Source organism: Falco biarmicus, chromosome 4, assembly GCF_023638135.1.
Source record: "Falco biarmicus isolate bFalBia1 chromosome 4, bFalBia1.pri, whole genome shotgun sequence".
Lineage (NCBI taxonomy): Eukaryota > Metazoa > Chordata > Aves > Falconiformes > Falconidae > Falco > Falco biarmicus.
The window spans coordinates 93155331-93183228 of record NC_079291.1 but is presented as its reverse complement, the minus strand read 5'-3'; the positions used below and the strand labels follow the sequence as shown (position 1 = coordinate 93183228).

Sequence of the window (27898 nt, the reverse complement as noted above, 5' to 3'; positions counted from 1 at the left end):
GGCTCTTTTAATGCTTGAATCTTTGGCTGCTGCAGAAAATAGCACCTCTGACACAACCTTAGAAATTGTCATAAAAAAATTACTAAGAAAGCTTCATTTTTAAGATTTTCTCAAAATACAACTATACTTTAAATTAGTTCCTTACAGAGTTACATTATAGTACAGGCCTCTGAATGATTTGCCTTTTGATACAAACAACAATGCCACATTACTGTGTTTGCAATACAAAATATGCCAAACACACTTGATATTGATAAATTTGTTTAAGTCTAAAATATGTGAAGTTTTACTTAAGCTGGTTGTCACTATTGTTTTAGATCTAAGCCACGAGTTTAACTGAATATCTCCGTAGCCACTATCACGTATAGACACTGACATCGTGGCCAGTCCACAGCTTTGCTGCCAAAGTTGAACAGTGTATTCAGCAATGCTGGTCTGAAGCTGTGCAATGGAATTTTGTTTCAGTCCAGCAGTGGAACTGATTCTGGGTGAGTGTGCATGCTGGTGGCATGGAAGAGTGGATATTTGCACAACTCAGTTTGAAAGAAAATGGCGCAAGGAGGCAGGTAAGCAGTATACTACAGCATGTCACAGAAACAAGGGGAAAAGTCTCTAAAAATCTCTTAGAATGTTTTTCAGATTTCATAATGTTTACCTTAGTATTTTTATGCAGACACTGCTGACACATCTCCTGCATATGAAATAGGTTTTATTGACAGTATAAAATCACACATTTGTACAGGTTGAGGATTTTAGGGGGTTGCTACTGGTACTCTTTTTTTTAATGTTTGGTAGGGTTTTATTGTAGTATATATATTCTCAGAAAAGAGCATATGTTCATGCATTGTGGTTTTTCTGTAGTTTCTCATTTGGTATTGCTATTTTCTCATACCATGAAGTAATTTATATTTTGCATCTGCTCAGAATCTGAGTTGGATGAAATCCTGAAACAGTAATCATTCATTGCATTTTCACTGATACTAAGGCAAAGGACTTTTTGGGACACCACTAGTGAAGGCATGTGGTGACAGCAGCATAAAATGGCCAGGCTGCATAGTTTCACTGCCAAGTGAATGCCATTTAAGTAGCAAAGGACCAGCTCTAGGAAGATTTATCCTAAAAGTAAACCTGCCCTTACAGAGTAAGCTGTGCAGCTGGAGGTTCACCCCTTTTGCAGGACATCCATCATTTACAGTATTGATATAGTGAAAAACCTAGAACTCTGCTGCAGACTGAAGCTACATAGATAACAGAAACATTAACACCCGAGAAAGAGCGAAGCTTAGCACTTCGCATTTCGAGAAGGGACAATTAGTACCGATGTAGATGAGCTTAACAAGAATGTCAATAAGGAGCCTTCTGACAAGGACGTGCTAACTGCTAAAAGAAAATAAAACAAGGTAAAATAATGGAGGTAGTAGGAGATCAGCAACTTCCTACTCAAAAGGCCCCCACCCCAATGAAGATGGATCCCCCCGCCTGGGGATCATGCTGATACAGATAAAAAACAGCCCAGTGGGCATGTATTAGCTTGACTGTTTAGAGTGGACAATAAGGAAGGACTAATCGTTAGTTAGCAGATGTTTTGAGATAACAGAAACTAAACAACAAAGACTGCTAATGTGTGCAAAGATAAAAACTTCAGGTAACTGACCAAGGAGATGAAAAGTACATCTTGTAGAGGCGTCAGACGGAGGAGATGCTGACTGTTCGGAAACCTTATGTATATGCATGAGTTTGTGTAATAAATATCGGACTGCTTGTTGAAACGGTGTGCAAGTTAGGAGGAGCGATCCCCCTTGCACGCGGCGCCGTAATAAACAAACATACCCACATTATGACTCTCCTCGAGTTGTAGAGTTCGATTCCACACGTCAGTATGTCGATCTCTTGTTCAGGAGACTTTGTCCTCGCAGCCTGTGTAGTTACTTGTCTGAAATGTAACACTTTCTCTCAGCACTGTGACTTCAGCCTTCACAGGACAGTTGCAGAACTGAGCATTTATTTGTTTAAAACAGATGAAATAGCCCTGCGGAGAGCACACTTCCACAGAGGTGAGGGACATGCTGAGAGCTACGCTGGGCATCTCAGCTCCATGGCCTTTCTCCAGTGTGGGTCAGCAGTGTGAGGTCACCGCTCTGCAGGGCAGTCCTTGGGGCTGAGACCGCCACGCAGTCTAGCTCGCTTCCAGTACTGACACCATGAGGGACGTGGGGGGCTCTGCTTTCCCAGTTCCCAGGTTGGTGTCTCCATTCTTCTCACCGTTTCTGCTCCAGCTCCATGGAGCAGCAATATGGCTTGTATTTCTGTCATGCTGTACGTTTAAAGGTCATAAATCAGGTTATGGATCTAAGCAGGACTTATTTCTGTGAAATTCACAGCGTTGCAGTCTCTGTTGATGAGGCACAGAAGACAGGCTAAGGCCAGTCATTTGAGGACAAGTTCAAAGGCCCCCAAGGTAAGTGAGCGGCTCTGTTCCCTCACTGCTCTTACAGGTGATGCTCTTTACCGCGGTGCAGTAGCAGGTGTGACCGGGCTGGTGTGTAGGCAGGTGATGGCCAGAGGCTGCGAGGTGGGGGGATGCACAGCCGTGTGCCTGTGGCCCCGTCAGGTGAAACACGCTGCGGAGACCAGCCTCTTGGCTCACCGCTCCCTGAGCACCCCTCCGCACACACTCGCGCTCTCCCAGCCCCGCACATCGCATCAGGCCGGGGTCTCCGCGGGGCGCGGAAAGGGAGGGTACCCGTGAGTCGCGCAGCCTGCCGGCAGCGTTCCTTCCTGCAACGCGGAAACGCTGTTTGACCGGCGTTATTTAGCAGCGAGACTCGTTCTGAGCCTCCGCGGCCCCGTAACCTCTGCCTGCGGGCCGTCTCCCAGAGGTTCTGCGGCCAGCGGGCGAGCGCTGCGGCGAGCTGGGCGTCCCGGCGCGGCGCCCCGGGCCCGTGCGGCGGCAGGCTGGCCCCCCCTGGCGGGGGCCGCTAGTCCAGAGAGTACGGTAGGGCGCGCCCCGCCCCCGCTGCCGGGAGCCGGGCCGGGGCTCGGCGGCCACGTCCTCGCGCCGGGCCGCGGGCGATGTCGGCGGCGGGCGGGCTGAGCGGCGGGCGGGCGGCGCGCCCCGCGCCCTGACCTCCCGCACTATGCGGCTCTCCTGCAAGGTGGCGGCGGCGCTGCTGTGCCTCGGCAGCCTGCTGCTGCTCTATCTGCTGGCGGGCAGCGCCGCCGCGCCCCCGCGCCCGCCGCCCGCGCCCTCCGCGCCCGCCCGCCCCGCCGCGCCGCTCGCCCGCCGCCAGCCGCGGCCCAGCCGCAGCCCGCCGCGGAGGAGCCCTGCCCGGGGGAAACTCGCCAGCGCCAGGTAACGGTGCCGGCTGCGGGACGCGGAAGTTCGCCCGGCCCACGCGTGACCGGCCGGCGCCCCACGCGCGACCGCCCCCCCGGTCTTTGCCCTCGGCGGGGGAGCCCGACGGGTCCCTCCTGCCAACCTCCGGCCCGGCCGCTGGAGCCTGCCCGCTGTCAGGCGTGCCCCAGCCCCACGCGTGCCCGGGCTCTCCCGCCCCGTGGGTCCCCTCGGCTGTGGCCGCTCCCCGGTGTCCCTTTGCCACCTCGTCCTTCCCTTTCCCAGATCTCCTTCCCCTCGTCTCCGCGTGTGGCTGGTGATCAGAAACCCTCGTGCAAACTGCTCTGGCTTGAGAAGGACAAACTTTCCTGTGTGTTTTCACTTGGAGCATGGTTGCCAGAGATGCCATGAAAGTGCGTGGAGGTCTTACCTCCGCTTCTGGTCCCCACGTCCGAGCAGGATGATACCTCCTCTGCGTGCCTGTGTGAGGGCGGCCTCTGAAATAGCTGCATTTCCATTAGTTTTGGCCTTGTTTTGGAGGCTGACGTGGGGAGTGTGGTACTCGCTGGCTGGAGTCCGTGAGGAGCTGCTGTCAGCCTCGGAAGCTGTGCTTCTGCGAATTTTTCGTTAATGTTGCAGGGAAGGTGCCTGGCTATTTCTGTGCGGAACTACCATGTTCCGAACTGCAAGGCACCAGTGGATTTAAAGCTCTTGATCTTTTTGTTTTGAATGCTTTTTATATGTAAATTAATTTAGCAGAACTTTAAAAAAAGAGTTTAAAATCGTGGTGTGGTGTGTTTCCTCTTTCAGTGCCTTACGGGCAGAATATTTTTTGAAAACTAATTGCTTCAGAAAAAGATAGGGCAGGGTGCTTTTGGTGGGTGGAGGGCTGTTTTCCCCTTTGCATTCCAACTATATTATGGTCAGTGTGACCTCATATATCTAATTAACTTGGTATGTCTTTGTGTCTTTGGTTCATGATTTCACAGAGATGTTCTGAATGAAAGACTATTCCTGGGTTTTGAGCTCTTATTCCTTAACTTATTAAAGCAGTTGGTTTCTTATGAGCATTGTTACCCTACTGAATGCAAGAGATGTTTACTGTGGCTGAGAATGGATCATGGACAGAATTCAAATGCATGTATTAAAGCAGGATTATTTCCACTAGCAACTGTACCTCCTGAAGTCATTTTTCTTTAAGGCATATCTCTGCGATTATCATGGAAATCAAGAAGAACACTGAAGGAAGGAGCCCAGAAAGTATGAAATTGCTAGAGAGTGTAAACAACTGTTCCATTTCAATGAGCATCTTCATGGTCCAAAATTTGACGTTATCTAACTTTTCTATTATTTGTTGACTTTGCAAGTACTTTTTACAAGGTCTACAACACAACAACAACAACAACAAAAAACCCAAAAGAGAGGAATGCTGTATTTAAACCATGCCTTTTCTTCAATTTTTTTTCGTTTGTTTTTGTGAGGTTTGGTGGTTGGTTTTTTTTCCCCCCCTCACATCTGCTGGCACGGCATGATCCCACACTGTTGGCACTAGCAGGAGTTAGTATAACTGAGAAGCACGATTCTGTGGGTCCAGTTCTGTCCCTTGCTGAAAGATTCTAGTAAAATAAAATCTATGTAGGTGAGGGCATCCATAAAAAAAAATTGGGGGGGAGTGGGGGGGTGGCAGTGTGACATAATGTGGTCAAAGTCAAGCAGATGCCAGTCTTCTTGGAAGGGCAGAAATACCCACCAACGTGTGCCATTCTGGAATGAATTGCATCCACACTTGCACAGTGAAGGCATCAGGTGGTGGAATCTGCTTAAAAAGCCTAATCCAAGATACACTGAAAGCAGTGTGAGGCTGTTTCTGTGGGGCTGGAATCTGGAGTGGAAGAAACAATGATTTAACAAGTTATTAACTCAAGGAGTGAGTGTTCCCATTGATTTGATAGGCTTTGTGTATGCATATGCTCACAGTAAAGCACATCCAATGTGTAACATGCTGAATCAGGGTTGTTACTGCCTATTCATTCCTATAATACAAATAATGATTATTTTAGTTACTCCTCATGAGCAAAGGAAGATTATTTTCTTTATTTGATGTGAGAGATCATATATGATCTCTTCATATTCCTTCAGGATAATAAAAAATCTGATTATGACTGTGTAAGAACTTCTGAACTGATCGTGGTATATGTACTTATATGTAGACTGCACAATTGATTCAGATAACCTCAGTGAAGTTTTCTCTATGTGAATGTAAAAAGTTTTCAGTTTTGCCAAGTTGATTTGTGTAGTTTTGTCAGAAGGATGCAGACTTTGGGCTGAACTCAGAAGTAATCAGAAGCATTATCTAGGATATGTATTCGCTTTATAAGAATTAGTCATGTTGGAGGCACGGTGAATGGTATTTTAAGTGGGATTTTGCAATACCACTTTTTGTAGTCACATGATAATGATAGAAGACATTAGTTTTTAAGTTTTAAGAAGTGCAGGTTTCTTTTAATGTGAGTATTAATACATGATAAAACCTTAATTTAGTTGCAATTCAGCTGGCTGGTACCTAGCAATTATTAGTAAATACATTCATGTGTCCTGCTTTGGTCATTAGATAATTTTGACAAACATAGATGAGCATTGCATTTGAGTTTCTGGTTAGCAGTGAAAACTGATTTTTGACGGTGGTTTTACTGATCCTTCCTCTTGGAAGTGGCGAGTCCTATGCCTTCAGTAAGATTTTTTTAATATGAAGAATTCTAAGTACATGCCGAACCAATGTGTACAGAGTATCAAAAAGCAAAAGGGTTATTTTACATTTGAAGGGCAGATGTGGCCACACTTTCTATTAAACCAGCGTGGCGAGGCTCGGGAAGTGAACCATTGCCAGCACATTTAGTTCCCTGGAAGTAACTTTTCCAAAGCAAAACATGTCTTATATGGCAACCTGTCAAGATACTTCTTTCTTTGCAGCCTGTGTGCACATGAGTTTGGATTGAGTTTGATGGCCTATAATAACATGCTGAAGGCCTGAAGAGCTCATAACTTGTCTAACAAAGAACTCACTTGATAAAAGGAAAAGATAGAAACATTCATTCTAGTTTTCAGTGGTTTTCTCCCTTTTCACTGAGCAGTAGAAGGAGGCTGAAACTTCAAGTTTTTGATGGTCAGCAGCCACAGTCAGTTTTGTGCAACTGCATTGAAGTGAGAAAACTTTGTTTAGAAACATGTAATTTATATTTTAAAGTGTGTGAGATAATGTGTTTCATATAATTGAGTGACTGTTGGGACATTGACTCAGTGTTGACTGTCGGGAAAGGAGTCTATTTAGTGAATCACCAGTTCTGATACAATGTCTAAATCTAACCTTGTTTAGGCTGCAAGAGTAAATGAGATCATAATATGAAGAAGGTTTTAAAAACTAACAACTATATTGCATTTTGTAAGAATCTGCATGCATTACCTTTCTCTCAGGAATAAATTTGAACACTTGAATAGATTAGCAGGCTCTGTAATGAGATGGGAATGCATTATTTTGAATGGATCCAGATTGATGTAGACAGGTTTTGGGTTAATTACGTTTGAGACACTTTGGCTGTGACTAATAAGAAAATTGCATGTAATCTAAACTTTAAGACCTAGAAATGTACACTATTGTGCTTGAGCACTCAGGCTTCTTCTGCTGTGTCAATACCCATGCCTGTCAGGAAAAAAGCGTATGGAGTAAACAAAATACCATTGGGCAACTGGGTGGGAGTTGGTCTGTATTGTTGGAAGGCCTTTGCTATAAACATTTTAATGTGCTACGTATTATCAAGTCTGCCTTCAGCTGTTTCATAAGGATGTATTCTGCAAGGATTTCCTGATGCTTTCTGTAGCTCTTAATCTTAGGCAACAGTGCTTAATTTTAAAGACACATAATAATAGAACAACAGCAGGTAAGGGACAGCAGGAAGCAATTTTCTCTGCACAAATAGGTAAAACAGGGAACAGAGCACAGAGTTGGACATGTTATGTAAGATAGATGTATAATATACCAACAAGCTACATTTCTGTACTGAAATTAGAAGACGGATAACAAGGCAACAAAGACCTTGTGTATATAGTTTCTTTATTTGTTCTTGTCAAACACATTAAACTTTAAAGCCCAGGTCACTATTGTTTTACATGCATTTGAACATTTAATTTAGGTTATGAAATCCAATTATAGACTCGATCCATAACCAATAAGTTGAACTATAAATGAGTGCATGCACATATGAATGTTAGCAAGAACAGGTTACTATTAATGATTGTAGTACACTGTGTGGACCTATGTACTTTTTAATGTGCTTGGAAGTCTCTTGAGGTAGGTAACTATTACTACTGTAACAGCTGTTTCCATTTTACAGGTAGGACAACTAAAGCATAAAGAATTACTGACTCACCCAAAGCTTTTCAGGGGCTGACTTGCTGAAATAGAGCCAAAAATGGTGCTCACCCGCCTTTCAACTACTGCCTGAAATCTTTTCTATGTCAAAAGCCTATCGATATCTTAGGTTGATAACCTAGCAGTATCTTCTTTCTTGCTTGCCAGCTGTTTTTTATTCTATGTTACAAATTGTATCCTTTGTACAGTTTACCAGTTATTAATGTACTCCAGCCTTTAAAACAAAGTATGAACCTTTAAAAACAAAGTACACACCTTTCATCTTCCTTTTGTATTGTCTAGGAACATCTGAGCAGGCAGTGTTTCAGAGAAGTCCTAGTTTCCCAGTATGCTTGCTCAGCCACTGGTAACGGCAGGATAAACAAACGTTTACTATTAGAGGAGATACATTGTATCGATGCATAGTTCAGTGTGTACCTTAACTTTATCTGAAACCTCAGGTTAAAGAAGGCCTTTCATTAGCTGCAAGTTTGTTTGAATGAGAAGGGTCCTGGTGCCCAGCCCGACCTACTCCAGTAGAAATGAAGTAGCTGCTTCACAGGTATAAGCCAAGTTCTAACCTCCACTTTGTCTCTGATGACACGTGGTGGAGGCCCTCTTATTTTCAAGAGGGGATCCGGATAAGCCAGCATAGCCATGTATTCTGTGTGAGGGTGAAGCATCCTAGATGGTGTTGGTCAAATTGGAACTGTTTTGGTTGGATGCTGCAGATCTTTAAGGAATAACCTTTCATCCCAATGTTATTTCTCCCAGTCCCTTCCATTCTTCTTTGCACTGTATGTACCAGCATGTATTAGCAGAGGAGGGAAGGGGAGTTGTGATGTTCTTTGCTGTAATCTGCTCGTTTGCCTTCCTAGCAGTTTGCCGTTGCCTTTACACCTACCACTTTTCAGACTTCTGGATAATAGTAGTGATCTTGTAAAAGCTAACTGAAATAGCTGTGAAATGTATCCTGCTGTGGCACACTTTTATCTCCCTTTCCAGCTTGCCTTTGTTTTCACAGCCCTTTAGTTTTCCTACTTAAAAAAAAATGCCAAATATTGTGTCCCAACATTCTTCTGTACCTCATTGCTGCTTCCCTCACTAACTTGCCTTCAGTGTCCTGGACTACTACTGAGGTAGTTCAAATACACCTCATGCTCCTTTCCTCAGAATTTCTTATTCCTACTTAGGGCATTGCAGGCTCCTGAACTCGTTTCAGCCTAGGCCTTCACAACTCATAATTCTTTATCTCCAAGGCTCAGCTTTCTCCTCCACACTCTGGGGCTGGGGGTGTGTGTGTCTGTGTTGGCAGACAGCATGTCTCTTGTTCATCTGTAGCTGTCATGGGCTTGCAGGGCATTCTGCTTTCATGGACATTTGCTTCCGCTAAGGCTGTTCGTTGGTAGTGGTTGTCTGCATATACTGGATTTTTCACTACAAAATAGCTGCATAATGGAGAGTTCACTGTAGCTAAAATTGCAAAGAAAAGCTTAGTGCTTTGGTGTTGAGTTTTGAAGTGTTTCAATAAAAGCTTAGAGTTTAGTCCCTCTCCCAGTGAATTCCATTGCCACAAGCTGTATCAAAGCAGTTCTCATCCTGCATATGGCTTGATTTAGAGACTCAATTAAGAGGAAACATTAAACAGATAGGGAGAAGGGGGGAAAGGGGATCTGTGTGAGCAGCTAATTATTCACTTCAATAATTCAGTGGTTTTTACACTAATAGGTTGGAAAGTAAATACCATTTCACATAGATGTAGTATTCCATTATTTATACACCGATGAAATTGGAGTTTAATTAAGGCTAAAGCCTAAGACTTTAAACCCTTAATGAAACATGTTGCGTTTTATAGTTAGTAAAGTATCATTGGCTGGTATTCCTTAATACAGAGGTGGGTTACTCCGTAGTATAGAATGCTGCTGTTACACAGAGCAGCATTTTAATGTCTGGAAAAAAGATGGCAGCTTTATAACTCATTTTTCTCTCTATTTAGAACTTTTGTTTCTAGTATTAACTTTACTGAGTAATTGTATGTGTGTAATTGTGTGCACTGTGAATTGAGAAGAGGCAAGGATTGATGTCCTCTGTTCAGTGATATGTCAAGAACTGGTAGTGATCTATGATTAGCCCTTTGAACTCTCCAATACTGATTATGATGCTTGTACTTTTAGTTGCTTTGACAGCACACATCCATGTAATGGAGTAGAAATGTTATTTGTGTTGGAATGTCAATGCAATACGGAGGAAGCATTCCTGGAGGTTGTGATTTTTACCCCCATACTGATGGGGACACACACACAAACCCAAAAGGCCATATTTTCAAAATGTTTTCAACTCCCCAAGAGAACCCTGATTTTTCTGGCAAGCAAGTAGCTTCAGTGTGCCTTTTACATGCAGATTCCCTTGTAGTCTAGCTGGAATTTATTTAAAGCCCGCACAGATGGGTGCTAAGTGAAAAAGTTAGAGTTTATATTCCACAAGCAGACAAGGGCCAGTCTGATCCGTCTGGGACATGTGAATATGTTTGGTTTTAAAAATCTCTGTTTTAGGAAAATCTCAGGGATTCCATCAAGTGAAATGGAGAGCAGTCCTTTGAAACTATGCCAACACCTTCAGGCCAGGATTAAGGCATGCACTTTTAATAGCAAAATTAATTAACTGTTAGAATAATTTACATATGGATGGAATAGATATTTTTTTTAAGGTATGGATGTCTTCTTCCCGCCTAACCATTAGGAGCCTAGTAATGAAGTTACTGGATGTAGTTCTGTGATCTGCATTGTGTTAGAAAGTTGGCTAGGTTGTAATAAGTCCGTTCTGGCTTCATAACCTCTAAGCTGGAAAAAAAAGCTTGTCATTTGCACAGAGAAAGCTGCTGTCTGGTTTGAGGTGCTATTGAATTAGTTTCATCTGTGTATGTAGTGCAGTGATTTATGCAAATCCAAAAACATAGGAGTAACCAGAAAACTTCTGAAAATGGCATATTTCATTGTGTTGTAATTTTAACGCTCCTGATTTGTATCATTGACAAAAATTGGCATGCCACTTGCATGTTCTGTGGATACCTAGTCAGAAAAAAACTTTTGAACCCTTAGAAAATGAAGGGGAAGAAAAAAGCCATGGAATCTGCTAATGCAGGATTCTCTTAATGTCTACCTCAGTATTTTTTATATGCCTGTTGATGAATTTTCAGGAAGCCTGGAGACCAGAAACATTCAAAAGAGCCTTCATCTTTGCAATGCATGCATCTGGCAGTGGTGGCATGTGGGGACCGGCTGGAAGAGACGCTAATCATGCTGAAATCAGCAGTTCTCTTTAGCAACAGGAGGCTCTGTTTTCACATTTTTTCTGAGGACTCCCTTAAGCCTGAATTTGAGAAGAAGGTGAGTTTCATTGTCATTTGCTAAATGAATGAGTTGTAAGTCACAAATCTCTGAGAAAAATTACATTGATGTCAACAAGTAGCAACTTAAGCACTTTTTCTGCTGCACATTGTTTGTAAATTCCCTATGCATGTTTTTTTTCCCTAGAAAAAGCTATATAACATGTAGTGTCTAATTCCTTCCCCCATGTCTTTCAGTTAAAGGAATGGCCTTCCTCATATACAAAGAAGTTTCAACACAACATTTACCCAATAACCTTCTCTGTAGGAAATGCTCAGGAATGGAAAAAGTTATTCAAACCATGTGCTGCCCAGCGCCTTTTTCTTCCGGTAAGGCACCTGGATTTCTGAGTACGTTGCTTCAAGAAAAGGTTAATTCCACAGAAAGGAAACTTTACTGGTATAACATTAAAACTATTTTCAGGCTGAAACATCTGCTTAAAGATAATTTAGTCTGTGCTTTAGCCACTTAAAAAAACCCCAACCAAACAAAAACAGAAATCCAGCCTTGCTTTTTTCTCCTGCTAACAAAGGATGTGTGTTTCTTATTTGTCTCTAGTTCCATTAGCCTCTTGGACTCCTAAGAGTCGGTGCGAGAACTCTTTTCAGGGTAGATGCTGCATGCCTTCCATAAATAACATTCCTCTCGGTGTGCAGTCATCATATTGTCTGTACCTGGTATCTCCCTTTCCATATGTTAGCCCTTAGACTGATGCTTTCAGCAGTCCCTTTTCCTTGAGTTTTATTTCTTTCTCCAACACTGTCAGATTTGCCCTTAAGGTGAGAATTCCAATGTGCTCCAAGTCAGATTTCATACAAGAGCCCCGTGTGTGATGGGATCTTCAGATTCACTGAAAAGTTGTATTCTTTGCTGTATAATACTTAGTGTCATAAACTTGGAAGATATTTAAGGTTGCTGGAGAGAAGGAAGGTGTTGATAACAATGTTGCATATGCAGAAATATCAGAAATTGAATGAACTTTTGCATAAAGCGATTTCTGTGGAATTGAGATCATCTATCAAAAATATCTTGTGTGTTGCTGTTGATTGGGGGTGGCTCCAATAAAGTGACATGCTCTTCACATGATCCAGATTTCTTCATTGCTGTCTTATGAGAAATGGGGGGACACACAAAGAAATCTTTACTTTCTCAGATGGAAACAATCAGGAGACAGCTGCACATCCAGATACGTAGACTATGAATACATATGTGAGAAAATATGTGCTGTCAGCAGTTCTGTTTATCTGCCTTTTAGGGTTAGACTATCAAATGCACAGAGGCCAGATGGGCTGAAAGTAACTCCAGCTTCAGCAGGGACCCTCTCTTCCCTGAGTAAATATTTGTATCACCTGGAAAATAATCTCTAAGCATTAGCTTGTTCAGTACAGATTGTTTGTAAGTATGTACTCAGATGGGCTTGTTTTCACTGGGTAAACACAATTCTCTGTTCGTATTTCGGTAGTATTTTTTGTCATTTTGGTAGACTGTCATTCACAGAAACAGTTTCACTTTTATTTGTCAGCACCCTTCTGATGACAGAAAATGGTTATGTATTCATGCTGATTCCTTTAGGCTGGGCAGTGCTTTTTTGCTTCCTTTTTTGTCACTTGCACGTTGCCATGACAGTTCTCCAGTTACTTCTTGTAAAGAATATTAGACTGCTGCATGTTGTCTTAGCAAAACTAGGAGGCAGCCTGAACTGTAAATGTTTGTTTCTCTTGGGGCAGTTGCAAAATGTTGTGTGTGGTCAGGCTGAGGTTTATGGCTTCGAGTAGGAGTGGTTGTCTGAGAGCAGTTGCAGCTGACACTAATGTGATGTGGATAAGTAAACAAGTTGTAGTAATGGCTGAAGTGGCAAGTGTCCAGTTGGACTTTGGTACTCAAGTTTGAAGGCTGACAGAACCATGGGCTGTTTCTGGGTGATTTCAGCCACCATTATTTTTCTCAGTGCTTAATAACTAGGATTTGATATCCCATTTGAACGAGACAATGCTGTAGAAATCTGGTCCACACACAGTGGGAGCAGAGGATTTCTAGTGTTAACTGTTTAGAGAACTATTTTGACTTTTATTTTAAATAAATACCAGCAGGATATCTATCCTTTTTTTCTTATCCTTCCCTGTACTAAGCATTTTCCCTTACCGTGGCATAAAGTGTGACTGGATATGGGGAGGACCCCAGGAGAGCAGTAGTTGAGTTTATCAGCTGTTTAGCTCTCAGTTGTGCAAATTGTCTTGCTCCTGATAATGCTAAGCCTGAGTGGAATGCGAGTCTTTGATTCACAAGTGCCTCTCCTGCCAAAGAAATCTGTCTTCTGCAGCACCAGCAGGCATGTGAAAGTGGACAGGAGGGTATGAGGAATGTGTTAAGGGAAAATTGAAGAATCTTTTGATGGTTTTACTCACTGATAAAGCTTAGCTCTGGGATGTGATCCTGCAGCTTGTAGTAGGGTTCTGTTTTGTCCTGGGTAACAGGTTGATGTACACATTCCCAGTTTGATCAATCTATTTGGGTTGCTAAAATATTAAGGACAGATCATGTGGCATCCTGCATTTTGTAGAGGCATTCAGTGACATCTGATCGTGTTTGCCACTTATATGCAGGGAAAGTACATTGAGCCTCCATGTAATCTCACAAGTCTAAACCTCTTGCTGCAGTCTACTATGATAAAACCATCAATGGGATTTGCAAAGACATAATAAGAGAGATGTGGATCTCAACATGAGCACAAAATGAAACTTTAAAAATAAAGTAGGAAGGTAATGCTCTCAGCAATCCCTTGAAACTGTTCTGTAACACTAACATGGTTGTTAAGACACCAGGTGAAAAACTCTTCTGTTCTCACGAATGTTGCATACCAGAGAGCTGGCTTGCAGCTGTCTCTATATTGCTGTTTTGGAGCTATATGAAATGCTTAAGGGATTTTTGGATTATTTTAGTTCTAATAGTAACTAACATATAGAGCCCTTCTCAAAACACTTAATCTACTGAAGAGCTTTTAAGGTAGATTAGCAATATCCCTGTATTATAGCTGTCCTCTGGAGTACACTGAAGTATCCAACCCAGTGGATCAGTGGCAGCACTGGGAATAGATGCCAGGACCTTATCTAGATAAAAGTCTCCATCTCTGTTGTAAATTGAGTTAATTGCTTGCTACAATTGACTTTAGTAATTTGACTTCTTGGTACTGCTACGTTAGCATCAAGATTTGTGATTTGTCACTGATTTTGGATAAAGCTCTGATAAACTGCCACGCTAGCCGTTACAAACCATTAGGTAGCACAGCTTCACAATACACCAATATGTGTTTACACAATAGTGTGTTATTACTTGCCAACCTTGCTAACACAGGGAGAATCTATGGAGACAGAAGTTGTGAAATCAAATTATAGATAATTGAGTATTTAAGTGAAGTGTCAGGCTAAATATAGTCAGTTCTGTGCAGAACTTTTTGACAGATTTGCTAAGAATACTTTATGTAGCTGCAAAAAAAAGATCACACTTCTAGCTGTAAGCGCCTGTCGAGGGAGGAGGAACACAAGTACAGACAAGCCATATTCCTGACCATTCTTTTCAAAAATCACAGTCTGTCAGGTATGTCTACATGGTTTGTGCTAGTAAGCATGAACTCGGACTACCAGACACAGTCTTGCATTGCTTATGCTCCAGGTCAGATGCATGTCATTTTTAACCTGCAGTCATGTCCCTATGGTTAGCCCTGCTGGCGGGCTCGGTGCACTCCCAGAATGAGCTGTGCAGCATCTGGTTCAGGCAGAGCAAGCTGGAGCAAGGTCCCTTGGACCACAAGCTTGCCTTGCGCCCATGCTCACCTGGTTTTGACATTGAAAATCAGCAGAGTCAAAAATTCATTGTCTCTTCTTGTATGCTTTTGAATAAGTAAAAGCTAAATATTGTTTTAAGGGCTGCGTAAAGTCAAATGTATTATTTTGAAAACTTTTATTTAGTTTAGGAACAGAGCTACCTGAAAGCTATGGGACACTGGGAATGCCGGAGTTATTTAAATGAAGTTTATCCCCAGTGTGTAACTCCATTGAAATCCTGGGAGTTATGCACAGAACTCTTGCAGACACAGTTTCTGAAATTAAATTCTCCTACCCAAGGTGAAGTTAAATGCATTGCCAGAAGGGGATGTGATCAATTCAAACTGGCCTGTGTAGGCTTAAAATAAGTCTTAACTCTTCACATGTGAAAGGGCTTAAAGCAAGTACCACAGCTTTTCTTTTAGCCTGTTAAGTGTCACTGTGGGGCAACACCTCAGACACAGGAGAGGGGAGAATCTTACGACAAACGAGAAAGGAAGAGCGTGTGAAGCCTGAGTGGAGGAATACAAGATGGAAAGCGTGGGGTCAAATGCTGGTAGGCACCCACTTCACAAAGAACTGAAATACCTGCCTGAATCCTGTTATATATAGGGAAATTATTACAGTCCATTGTAAGTGGATTACAATTAAAATAAAAATGCAAAAATAACGTTACAGTAAATTGTGTATATTTAAGTTTGCTGAAAGAACAGTTTTCTGCTGGAAGAAGCAGTGCCCAGGCTGTCACTTACGCTTGGGAGGAGTGCCTGTATGAGCCCATTAAACCTCCCCCTTAACTCTCTATTGGCAAACGCCTGAACAGGGCACCCTTAGAAAAAATATTACGTGGTGTACAGTGTGCTGTGGATGCCTCGGGCAAAGTCTAGCAGCTTCTGCTCTCTTTGTAGTCATGTGTCATCTCCTGTCTCCAACTAAATTTTGGGGTGAATATTTTCTCCCTCCCAATATATTTTGATTTTATATGATGTCATATAGTAGGCCTGTATGAATTAGGGCTCCTAGGTGCTGCAGAATAATATACAATATCCAGGATATCCTTAAGCTGAAAGCCCCTTTCTTCTTTTCAGCTCTCTGTCTTCTGCTGTTTTACTCTTAAAGTAGCTGTCTTTTTTACTTGGTTGTGGTTTTTTTGTGGTTGGTTTGTTGTTTGTTTGTTTGTTTGTTTTTAAGTAGTGGACTCTAGGATATCTAATATGTGCAAATATTTACCTCTGAGCTCTTTATGTGTTATTGAATTATTTGTATCACTGATTTATTGATATCTCCACATGCTGTTTTGTACTTTTTGTGGAAAAATGAGGTATTGTTATAACCTTCCATCCAGCAGCGTGATCTGGATTGTGTTGGACTTGTTTACTTAGTTTCTTGTAAACAGAACTTTTGTTTAAAATATAGAGGCACTTGCCTTCTCCTGCTTGTATTGCTGTTAGGAAGAACATGTAATTATCATGTCAGAAATATAGCTCAGGGATTTGTTAAACTTGGTTAAATGTCAGTCTGAATCCCAAAGTGTTCATTCAGGTGAAAAATCTCATTTAGGTCAGTACTCATGGGTTTAGCATCTCTGTGTTGCCTGTTGAACGTGCTTAAATGTAATTTCACTACCACCACCTTGTTCAAAATCTTAATGTTGTTCAATCTATTTCATAGGTAATCTTCAGTCACAATACATTTCAATTTATGTAAAATTCAAGTTCTTTATTGGAATTTGTTGTTACCCGCATAAATAGGAGAGTTTGTCATTAGTATCATTGCAAATGGATAACAGAGTGATTGTTCTGTTCTGTAACATGGTGAAAATCAGTAGCCTTTTGGATTTGCTTTTCAGAGAAAGGAGAGAAATAGGGCTTTTGGCTGAGACCAAAGTAAGAAAATTCTAGTCCATCAGGAATTTTTGGACAGTTCTAGGAAATAACGAAGAGCAGCAATAAAACCACAGTTGAAACTGATGGTCAGCTTTAGCTAATGATATTTATTCCTTAAAAAACAGCCTTAGAAATAGCTGGTGCAAACATCAAGGGAGTTTTCTTGGACTGTTGATAAAATATATATAATTTGCCCTACAAAAATTAATGAATGAGCATGTAAGGATTTGGATAGCCACAAGGGGGAACATTGTCCACAAGAACAGATTAAATATCTTGGATCTAACTTACAGTTTACACCCTTCTGACTTGACTAGCTTTACTGTGGTTATTCTTGATACAGAGTCTGACAGCAGAGATCAGAATCTGACCTGATAAGTTTTAATACGACATTTGTATTTACCAAGTAAATTTTGGTCTTCAGCAGGATGCATATACGTTTTTGTGATCAATAGTTTTCTTAATTAATGTGAAATATTTGTATATATTAATACTGAATATAAGTCTCCTAGGACCACAAGGTTGTAGTAGGAAAAACAGTCATTAGAAACTTATAAGGAAACATGATACTAAATGGAGATGAAAAGTATTCTGTTATACTAACTTACGCTTGCTGACTATGGAAGAAGCTATATGTTTCACCACTTAGGCATCTTGAAAAGAACTGACAGAGCTATGTAAATATATATTCTTTGCATTCTATTTCTGAACTGATACTGAATAGTCCTTGCAGGTATTTTTGAGAGCTCAGTGGATTACTGTTGTATGAAGTTTAGAATCCAGCTTCTGTAATTTGGTAGCTGTTTTGCTGTGTAGTTTGGAAAAAACCCAAACAATAACCAAACAACAACAACAAACCAACCCAAACAAAACAAACAACAAGCCAATAACCTGATAACTGTTGTTCTTATGTGTAATTACATTTAGCTGATAAATCAATAACCTCTTTCAATCTATCAGTTTAAAATTTTGCCAATAATCTTCCTGTTTGTTATTTCTTTTTCATCTCTTTCTTTTCTTACTGTGCAAACCCAAAAGGTCATTTTAAAGGATGTGGATTCTCTCCTTTATGTGGACACTGATGTTCTCTTTCTGAGGCCCATCGATGACATCTGGCACATCCTGAAAGAGTTCAACTCAACACAGCTAGCTGCTATGGCCCCAGAACACGAAATACCAAAGATTGGCTGGTATAGTCGATTTGCGCGTCACCCTTATTATGGGACAACAGGAGTCAATTCTGGAGTGATGCTAATGAATTTAACACGGATACGCAACACTCAGTTCAAGGTGAGAAGAAATACAGCTGTTGCAGAAACTAATGTTTTATGTGTTTTTCACATCTTAGTATAAAATTACATAAAGTTTGTAATATAAAGAATATGAAAAATTTAAGATGTATGTAATTGGGTACTAAATGCAATTACAGTGAAAATTATTATTAAAACAAGTAAAACTTCCTCAGGAGGCTGGAGGACTGAGAACTTGCCAGATGAAGCAGTCTGTTAGCAGTAATGAAAATGGCTTTTTCCACATTTCATCTTCCCTTGAAAGATACATGAAAGAATAAACTCGGGGATCTTCGGTGCAGTCACTGTGTTGTTTTTAAAATTGGAAAGCTTGATTTAATTAACTAGAGAAATTTGTATCCTGCTGCAGATCAAGTGATTCCATGAATTGATATAAATCAGAAGGAAACATTTTCATTGACATCTGACATCTCCCCTCTTTTGTGAAAGGCATGACTTGTAAAATCTTTATTTGTTTCATTAAGCACATATTCTCTAATCTCTTTAAAAACTTCATTTACCCCAAGTGGTCTTGTTTCTTAGTCAAGGCCAGGGGTTTCCTATATTGCTATAGGAATGGTTTGAGTAACAAAAGCCCTTGCTCTTAATATCATAATTCACACGGAAGGTAATTTTTAGTCTGCTTTTTTCCTCACTTCTGTATCTCAGTTTTCACCTTGTCACTGCATTTTTCCACTTTACCAGTTTTTCTCCCTCCTGTTGCTCAGAATAGGAAGATTGTGAATAGCAGGAGCTGACATCAGAGCTAGACCCAGGAGACCGTCCTTTCCTGTTTAGATAAACAGGAGCACAGTCAGCTCTGCTGTTCCAGCCCTGTCCAGGTCTAACATTTCCTGGAAGTTTTTCATTTTTCACTTAGGTATCTGACATAGCTTAGCAGACTTCCTAATATGTGGGTGTCGCACTCTGAGTCTTTTATGACATCACTGTTCACAGTATTAACCCATTGCTTCTGTTTTTCTGCTCTGCAGAACAGCATGATACCAAGTGGTTTGACTTGGGAGGAAATGTTATATCCATTATATCAAAAGTACAAAAACTATATTACATGGGGAGACCAGGATTTACTAAATATAATTTTTTACTTTAACCCAGGTAAGTTATGATTCTTGAGTCATGATTATCTGTGTTAAGAAAATCTCTTGAACTTGAAAATTTTTAAAAGTGCTATTTGTTATTTATAATATGCATAATGTACTCTGGCATGATATTAATGTAAGTACACCTAGGATTCACAACCTATGAAAATACTTCTGAAAATGGTGCAGGTAGTGGAACTCAGACTTGGTTCCATGGAATAAGTAAATCTTTTTTCTGGAGATTCTTAGAAAATAAGGCAGTATAACATCAATGATGAAATGCAGGAATGAAGTTTAAGGTGTGTGCGTGCTTAAGAGTGCCACTGCACCACGGCCTAGCTGAAAAAATGTTTTTGTTTCAGGTATTTATAGGAATGTGAAATTGGAAAACTTTCTGAAAAGCTGTGCTCTATTTTTCGGAAATCCAGCTGAATTGATGCAAATGAGTAACAAAGCTAATATAAACAGAAAATAGACATAGCCATTGGAATCTCTCTGCTAAAACTGTTTCCCTTCCTACTTTTTCTCCTTTACTCAATGTTACTTTTTGAGAAGGATGCATCCAGCCTCTCAGCTGAACGATCCAGCCTCTCAGCTGAATGATCCAGCCTCAGCAGGCAATAGGATAATGTCATCTATTCTGCTGCTTAGATTTGTGTGTTTTCTACTCTTCTGTATTCTGTGTGAGGAGCTGTGGAGGACTTCAAGTCTCTCAAAACCTTGTTCTCAAGGAAGAGATGGCATAACCCACCCATCCTAGTGTGGACCAGGTTATGACCAATGTTGTACGTCCTTGTCAGCCCAGCAAAACATTGTATTTGATTCTTGTCTATCACTCTTGCACAATGTCTCTGTAAACAACGTGTAATATTCTTGACTTGTCCTTTGTTTCCTCTTGAATTGGAGTTGTATTCACATAAGTGTGTGCTTCCAAGGAACTGGCAAGTTTAGGTATCTTTATTTTAGAAGGGTGAGCCTTTTTCCACAAGTGCTGAGACAGTTTCTGGAAATTCAGCCCCTTGTAAGTATTTTGCACTGATCACACAGAAATGACTTCAGGCACTTCTGAAAACAGTAACATCTGAGAAATGTGAGGATTTCAAAGTTGTAGCATAGTATGTGCTTCCCAAAGAAGTTGAGAACCTTATTCGTGCTTCTAAATGGATGTTAAGTATTCATTCTTATTTGCTTTACTTTGTTTCCTATGTGACCTTGTATTCCCTCAAGTGATCTTAACGGAATAAGTTTAGATTTATCTTTATTTATTCTGTTCCTTTTTCTTTTTCTCTAAGGAGTCATAGGGTATGTAATTGGATATACCCAAATCCAGGCAAATGAAAGGAGAGAGCAAAAGCAAAGCAATAAGCTAACATCTGTTTACTGCAGACAGATGTCAGACATCAGTGTCCCTGGTACACCATGTTATTGCCCTCGAGCCTAGGGAAAATAAAGTGGAAGAAATCTTCATTATGAAATGATAAATTAATTTCCAAAACAAAATTAATATTATGGGAATAGGGTCTACCAAAGGAAGAAAATGATGAAATCAGATCAGTTGTGAAGTCAAACTCAAGCTGCTAACTTCAGTGCAGAGGAAAAAACCCAAAGACTGCAAAAATAATTTAATTCTGTGATGAGAGTATTCTCTCTGAAATCCACATGTTGAGACTTTCTTTCTGCACCATAGTCTGTCTCTTGCTTGTAACTGGTAAATAATTGTTTACAAATTAAGTAACATCAGACTGCACAAGAAAAGGCAACAAAAGAACTGGATACAATTAAAACACAAAACTAGTCTTTCCCGAGGTTTTAAACTGCTGGGTTGTTGAGACTGGCCTGGGAAGGAATCAGTCAAGACTGCTGCAGGTGGCTTTTTATAGATGCAGTGTGTTGGCTTAAAAATACATGGAACTGTGTTACCTGGGGCCTCAAGAGAGGCCCCCTTTCCTCCCATCTCCGAAGACTGTTCTGATGATTAATGGATCTGAAGGCTCACAGAGCAGCTAGGGTTTGACTCCAGCTGTGACAGCAAAAATGCACAGAAACATCACAGTGGGGAGACAACCAAGAATACTCAGGTGACATGTATGAAACCCAGTAAGCACCTGATGACATCCTCGCCCCACAGTGACCTGCTGATGAGCTGTACTTGCAAACATCTATTCAGGGTTACTGAAAGGATCCTCATTAACTGTAACAGGGTTTGGATCAGGCATTACTGTTCTTCCTGTCGTTTTAGCAACACTGGGGAGCAATTCCAGGTGTGTGACAGGTCAGACTGAATGGAAACCCCTTAAAATCTACCCTTTCTGGAGAAGTCTCCTGATAGAGAGGCCTTAAGGGAGGAAACATTTCAGAAACTTTTTCTCCTACTTCTTCAAGAACCACACAGGACCAGCTGCAGACTTCCTGGGAAGCTAGGAAAGGCCAAGTGAAGAATTCAATCTTCAGTGCTCCTGATGTGACCTGCCAGCACCGTGCAATGATACACTGTACTCCATTTCTGAAGCAAAAAGGTCACAGGGACTGGCATGATTTATTTTAAGCATATTGCAAATGCTGTGGGTGCACAGAGAAAGTTTAAAAAAAAATATCAGTAGGAGACAGGAAGTTACAAGCCCATTTGAGAAATTAGGCTCATCTTTAAATAACGTAGACCTGTGAAATTAATGGATGACAACCCTTAGAAGGACTGTGGATAAAATACACAACCTCTTATGCTCTGCTGTCAGTATAACAGATTATCATAACCTCAGTGAAAGCTCCAGCAGCAAGCACTGTGTACGCTTTGCAAATTTTCCCATGCTGTCTCCAGCAGGATTCAGGATTTTGCATAACCCTCACCGCTATGTGTGCTTCCCTTCTCATTTCTGTAGCTCCAGAAACTTCTTGCTAGGGCAGAGGACCCTAGATAGTGCCACCTGGTGCATACTCTCTGGGTTTAATTCTGGCATTTTTAGCTTTGTAAAATCCTTGCTTGGTTTATGTTTGAACCCAGTTGTGTTGCCCTCTCTTTCTGTTAGTTCAGGTCAGTGCCGAGCTTTGTATAGTCATCCTCTGAGGAAAAGAAGTTTCTCTATCTAGCTGGGATATTTGCAAAAGAAGTAACTGAATTGTTTCTGATCATCAGTCCCAGCTTTTTTATAGAAACACAGTTTAATTTGTTGTAACTCTTGTTTGATGTGTCTTTTTTTTCTCTCCCCTGACTGACATTGTCAGAGTGTCTCTATGTGTTCCCATGTCAGTGGAACTACCGGCCTGATCACTGTATGTACGGAAGCAACTGTAAAGGTGCAGAAGAAGAAGGTGTCTCTATTCTGCATGGCAATAGAGGTGTCTACCACGATGACAAACAGCCTACATTCAAGGCACTCTATGAAGTGATACGTGATGTAAGTCTTCTAGCTCAACAGAGGCAATTGTTTTATTTCAATGTAGATTACCACTTTAACTGGGTCACTCAGATTGCTCTTCCAGCAGATCAGGCTGAGCATAGTTGCGCTTTATGTATATCCATCAGACACAAAATGACAAGGTTGCTTTCACCTCTCCTGTTTGACTGCATGCGTGTATTTGAGGTAGTTTAAATGATCTTCCTTCACTTTATAGTAAACTTCTAATCAAAAAGGCTGATAAATTGCTTTTCTGTGGTACTGGAGGCAGAAGAAAAGTGTCTGAATGGAGTTCTTCCTGGTGGTACTGCAACTCTGGTCCATAAATACCCAATGAAAGCTTGTCCTCCCTGAGCACCTGGAGCCTCTGGGCATGTGGAAGGCAGAAGCCTGTGTACAGGCACAATCCATATATCCACTTTGAATGTTGTACGTGTACAAGTCCACGCTCTAATAATATCCGTTTCATAACAGTACCCCTGTGTTAGTAAACTTTCTTTAAATACAGACTCTAGAAGTACGGTTTCTGAGAGGTTGGCTGTTTTGGGTAATACACTCTGACACACTTTTCTGAAAGCAAGCACTGTCAAGCAGACCAGTGTTTTAAGTTGATAGGCTTTGATGATGCTTTGGGAAGGTGAGGGCCAAGTCATTGCCAACCTATATAAGGTTTTATCTTACAGAAACTTTTGAAATGCCATTTTATAGCTAGTGAAAACTAATCTTTTTTTTTTTCTTTTCTTTAGTTCCCATTTGAAGACAATCTCTTCCAGTCTTTGTACTACCCTCTGCAGTCTAAATTTCTGGATACAGTGCACACTTTATGTGGGAGAATTCCACAAGTATTTTTGAAGCAAATTGAGAAAACTATGAAGAAGGTGTATGAAAATCGTGTCATTGTCTACTTGGGGGCCAACCACAGATACTAAATGTAGCTATATTTTTACAGAGTTTTTAATTCTTGCATCCCATCTTGTGAAGCATATAAAGGAAGAGTATGAACTTCTTTACTGAAACTCAGAATTAAAGTATTTTCCTTATCTGATTTCCTAATAACCCCTGAAATTACCAAACCAGAGGAAATTCTCAAAGTCTACCTGAACTGTCCTTTATTAGGTCTTCTGTTCTCTTCCTGTGTTTGTTTACTCTTAGTTGCAGCAGGGAGAGGTGATGAGTCTCACTTTGATGAGTTTAGTTTATTTCTTTAAGTACAGCTGTATTCACTGTAACTATTTTTGAAGTTCTGCAAAAGCTTGTACTGACCTTAGGCTTGACAGAGAAGTTACGGTTTGAGCTACATAATGTAGGGTATGTAACTTGAGATGGTAGGGCATAAATTCTTGACTACCATGAGAATACTGAATTACAGAAAAGATCACTCACGATAGGATGAGTTAAAATCTACTACAGTAAAGGGAAAGGACTTCCTTAAACTTGCACTTCTGTCTGAAGGTTTATTTCCTGCTATTCTTCACATGTAGGACCGAAGATTTCTCTTACTTAAAAAGATTAGGGGATTAGAAGTGCCTCTTCACTTTGTATTTTACAGCACTTTCTGCCTAGTGACTGTCATTTTTCCCGTTTGCTCCTCAGTAGTTTTATGAGGGCTTCTCATGCAGGAATTAGAAGGAAAACAATTACAGCATAAATAGCAAAACTATGTACAAGTAATGGGAGGGGGATGCAGTGGAAGCTGTGGCACCTGCACAGCTAATGGAGCAAGAGGCTCCTTTCTTCCATGGAATACAGTTGTGGTCTTCCCCTCCAGTCTCTTACAGTTTTAAGAAAGTATTCCCTATCTTGGTAATGCTAATTACATCAGACACAGTCCAAGAAGGTTGTGAATGAAGAGTACGAAAACAGGTACTGTTGATCTGTTTTCCTCTTTAATTAAGTCTCTTTAATTGCTATTTACACCACAGTAACAGTGATATGCCACTGACAACCATTCTTCCATCCCTGCGTTGGGAGACTGCAAATGCTGCCTCTGACTCCTCTTTTCTGCTTCACCAGAAGCTGGCGGCACAGAAATCTATTTCTGCCTGGCTCTTTTGTTCCTGGAAGCTGAGTTTTATGCTAGGATCATAATGAATAACCTCAAAGTGAAAGAGGATACAAGATGGCTTTGATGTTTATTTAAAATACTTCATTTAGTTTAGATTTCGCAAGTATGATGATCATCTTATGATATGCACAGACAAGAGCTTATTAAAACTTGCAGAAGCTGAAAGGTCTTGGGACAAGTCACTGGGGAACTGAAGGTGAGGACCCTCTTAAAGAGCAGTGATACCTGAGCGGACTCCCAGAGGGCATTTTCTAAGTGTGAGCCTGAGGGGTGTGTGTAGGTAAGCACTTGAAGAAAACAGCAGAGAGAATGATCTTGCATTTCAAGTCTGTTCAGCAAAAAAAATCAGCCATTACTTGGAACTAATCACTTTTACATTTAATAGGCAAAGTAGGAGAGGGGTGCGAAGGGTGAGATACATGATTAATGGAAGGAAAACCGATACAGATCATATATCCTGTACGTTTATGAGAGAGAAATATTTGGGGTGTGTGGATGAGGGAAAGCATGTATTTCCTAAGTTAAAAAGTAGGATTTCTGAAGAATTGCAGTTTTGGGGGTTTCTACCCTCTCCAGTCAGGACTGGTACACAGCTTCATAAGAAAACAGACTCCAAAAGGAAGTCCTTTTAGCTTGAACTTTCCTCTCTCCTTGTGTGGCAGCTCATGAGAGGAGGGAAAACGCAGGTCTTGCTGGCGTCTCAGGCTGCCAGATAAACAGCCTGTACAGAGGATGAGGTGCTGACAAACTTTTCCCAAACACTGAAGTGTGAAAATGTCTGTGACACATCCGTAAGCATGCTGGGTGAACGACACAGCATGGCAAACAGCATTGCTACAGAGTCATCTGAGCAGAGGAGGTGTGAAGAGATAGAGGCTTGGAACACAGGCCATGTCATCCTGGTCCTAGCAACTTCACTGCTGGTCTGTGCTAGTCCTCACAGGCAGGACAGACAGAAATGTCTGTTGTTTGCGCCTCTGCGTGCTGCAAATTCTAATTCGTTCGTGTTTGTGACTCAGCTGGGTTATCTGACAGTGTTTGCCACATAAGCATAAATTGACATGCAAAGGATAGAGGCAGCTCTGTGTTTATTTTGATTGAAAGCCCAAGACCCAGAAAGGCATTTAAACTTCAGTGTAGATCTTGCTGCCTCTCCAACTTGCCTAAGTATTTTCTATTTCAGCTGAAGTTTTAGTTGCCACTTAAAAAGAACAGTATGCTTCTAGCTACAGAGAAAAGTTTGAAAATGTAACCCAAATGAACATTGAAGACTTCAGAAGGCAATGAAGGAAAATTAAGCATGTTCTTTTAAAAAGATTAAGATAATGTAAGCCTAACTTGTGATAGGTAGACCTTTTAGACTAGCAATGCTGAGAACTTAGAAAAAATATTAGCTTGCTTTTGGTCTGTATTTTCAAATATCAGGGTGAAGCTTGATTGTAGGTCAAATGAGGCTCAATGAGATGCATGCTGGGCACTCAAATTCCTCATTTCTGTGGTATCTACAAGCCACACAGAGTTGCAGAGCAAAAGTCTTGTTGCCCAGACAGTTGCAACTCTGCAACTCTGCTGAGTCTCTGAAGTTTAGGAGGCTGCGATTGTGTAAGCTATGATTCAGCAGAACCCTGCAACTATGGGCACATTAAAATGAAGGAATGGAATTCATTAGAAAACAAAGGCATTACTGCATATAAAATGATTAGAGATTAAAACAGTGCTTTTTATGTTTACAAGAGGTGCTAAATTATGCTTAGAAAGAACTGTGTTATGTTCTCAACAGCTGTTAAAATATATGAAGTATATGCTTTAACATGAACATTTTTGTTAACGCAATATCAACTTGCAGGAAGAATGGGGGAGGTTCCCCCCTGCTGTGCTTTTTTTTCTGAGGAAAAAAGCTATAATGTAAGTACTCCAAAGTGTTTTAAAACAATTATGTAACTTCTTTTTTTTGTTGTTGCTGTTAGAATTATTAATTTATATTCCAGCTTCTAAAACCATGTTATATTTTGGTTTTAACAGTAGTTGATTCTAATATTAGTCTTATTTAGGAATCAGTTTTAATTCATTTTGTATTTTATACTTGTGGCTAATTCCTTGCTAATTAGCCTTCATTTATTTTAATAATGGGATGTGTAAATATTTATATAGACTTTATACCCTCATTTCCCCTTCCTGTCATGTATTTTAGTTACTTCCAATGGTATTATGTAACCAAAACACCTTTGCTAATGTAACACCTTGAGCAGCAGCAGCACAACACAGGGGGGAAACGAAAATAGTTTTCTTTAAATGAACAGAAGCTCCAGCATGCGGAATGTATGGATAACAAAGGGAAAGAATCACCTTTCACACTGAGAAAGGAACAGCAGGGTATGGCCCAGACAACTGCGTGGGGGTTGTCTGAACACAAGCCCTAACCCAGCAAACGTTTGATACTCTGAATTTTGCCTGTGTAGTCAGTAAGCTTCTATGCAATGCGTAAAGTTCAGCATGTAACCAAGTCCTTGCTGTATCAGCGTCAAATATTCGGGTTTTAAATTTGCTACATTATACTTGAACTTGCTGAAGATAGATAAATAGGGGCTTTATATTAAGAGCTGCTGAGCACCTCCATTTAGCCCAAAGCCATTTAATAAAGTGTCAGGCTACCAGTGCGCGTTGTACAACAAAGAACTGCCCGAGTGGGAAGCATTTTGTTGCATCATTTATATAATGTGAGAGTTTTTCTAGGCTATTTGCCTGCCTATTACAAAGCAGGCTTAGATAGCCCTGCTATCATTTCGCTTACAGGTGGAAACTGGAAACTGCTCTGTGCGTCTGTGTGTGTGTGTGTACACAACATGAGCGCGTGTGTGTAAAGAATTCTGTACCTTTTCTCAGTCATTTAATTGCTTGTGTATTTTTACTTGACAAGTGCACCAATTGTTTATAGCTCCCAAGGAGGCCTAGCAGTGCATTTCTGTGTTAAGATCCTTTGGCTTACAGTACAAATAAATGAAGTTTTAAGCACGCTCTGTGTTATGATAGATTTCTTTTAAATACAAGATTCTGTGTGTGTGTACTGGATCTGGCTGGGATGGAGTTTTGTGTTAGTGATGTTACAGTGTATGTATACATGTATCTCTGCATCAAGCAGAGAAAAATGTCCCTCTTTAACAATTTTACGTGCACCGTAGTGAGACAGTATTATATGGGATATGTTTCTGAAAGGGACAAA

At 40.8% G+C, this 27898-nt stretch overlaps 1 protein-coding gene across 1 annotated transcript; it reads left to right on the top strand.

The window, feature by feature from the left end:
* Window positions 1–2867: 2867 nt before the first annotated feature.
* On the top strand, window positions 2868–27690 carry GXYLT2 (glucoside xylosyltransferase 2). Its single transcript, XM_056336673.1, has 7 exons — window positions 2868–3352; window positions 10936–11125; window positions 11323–11454; window positions 17871–18122; window positions 19114–19237; window positions 22441–22613; window positions 23360–27690. Exons 1-7 carry the CDS (start codon window positions 3138–3140, stop codon window positions 23540–23542), a joined length of 1269 nt encoding a protein of 422 aa, XP_056192648.1. The 5' UTR covers window positions 2868–3137; the 3' UTR covers window positions 23543–27690.
* Window positions 27691–27898: the final 208 nt, after the last annotated feature.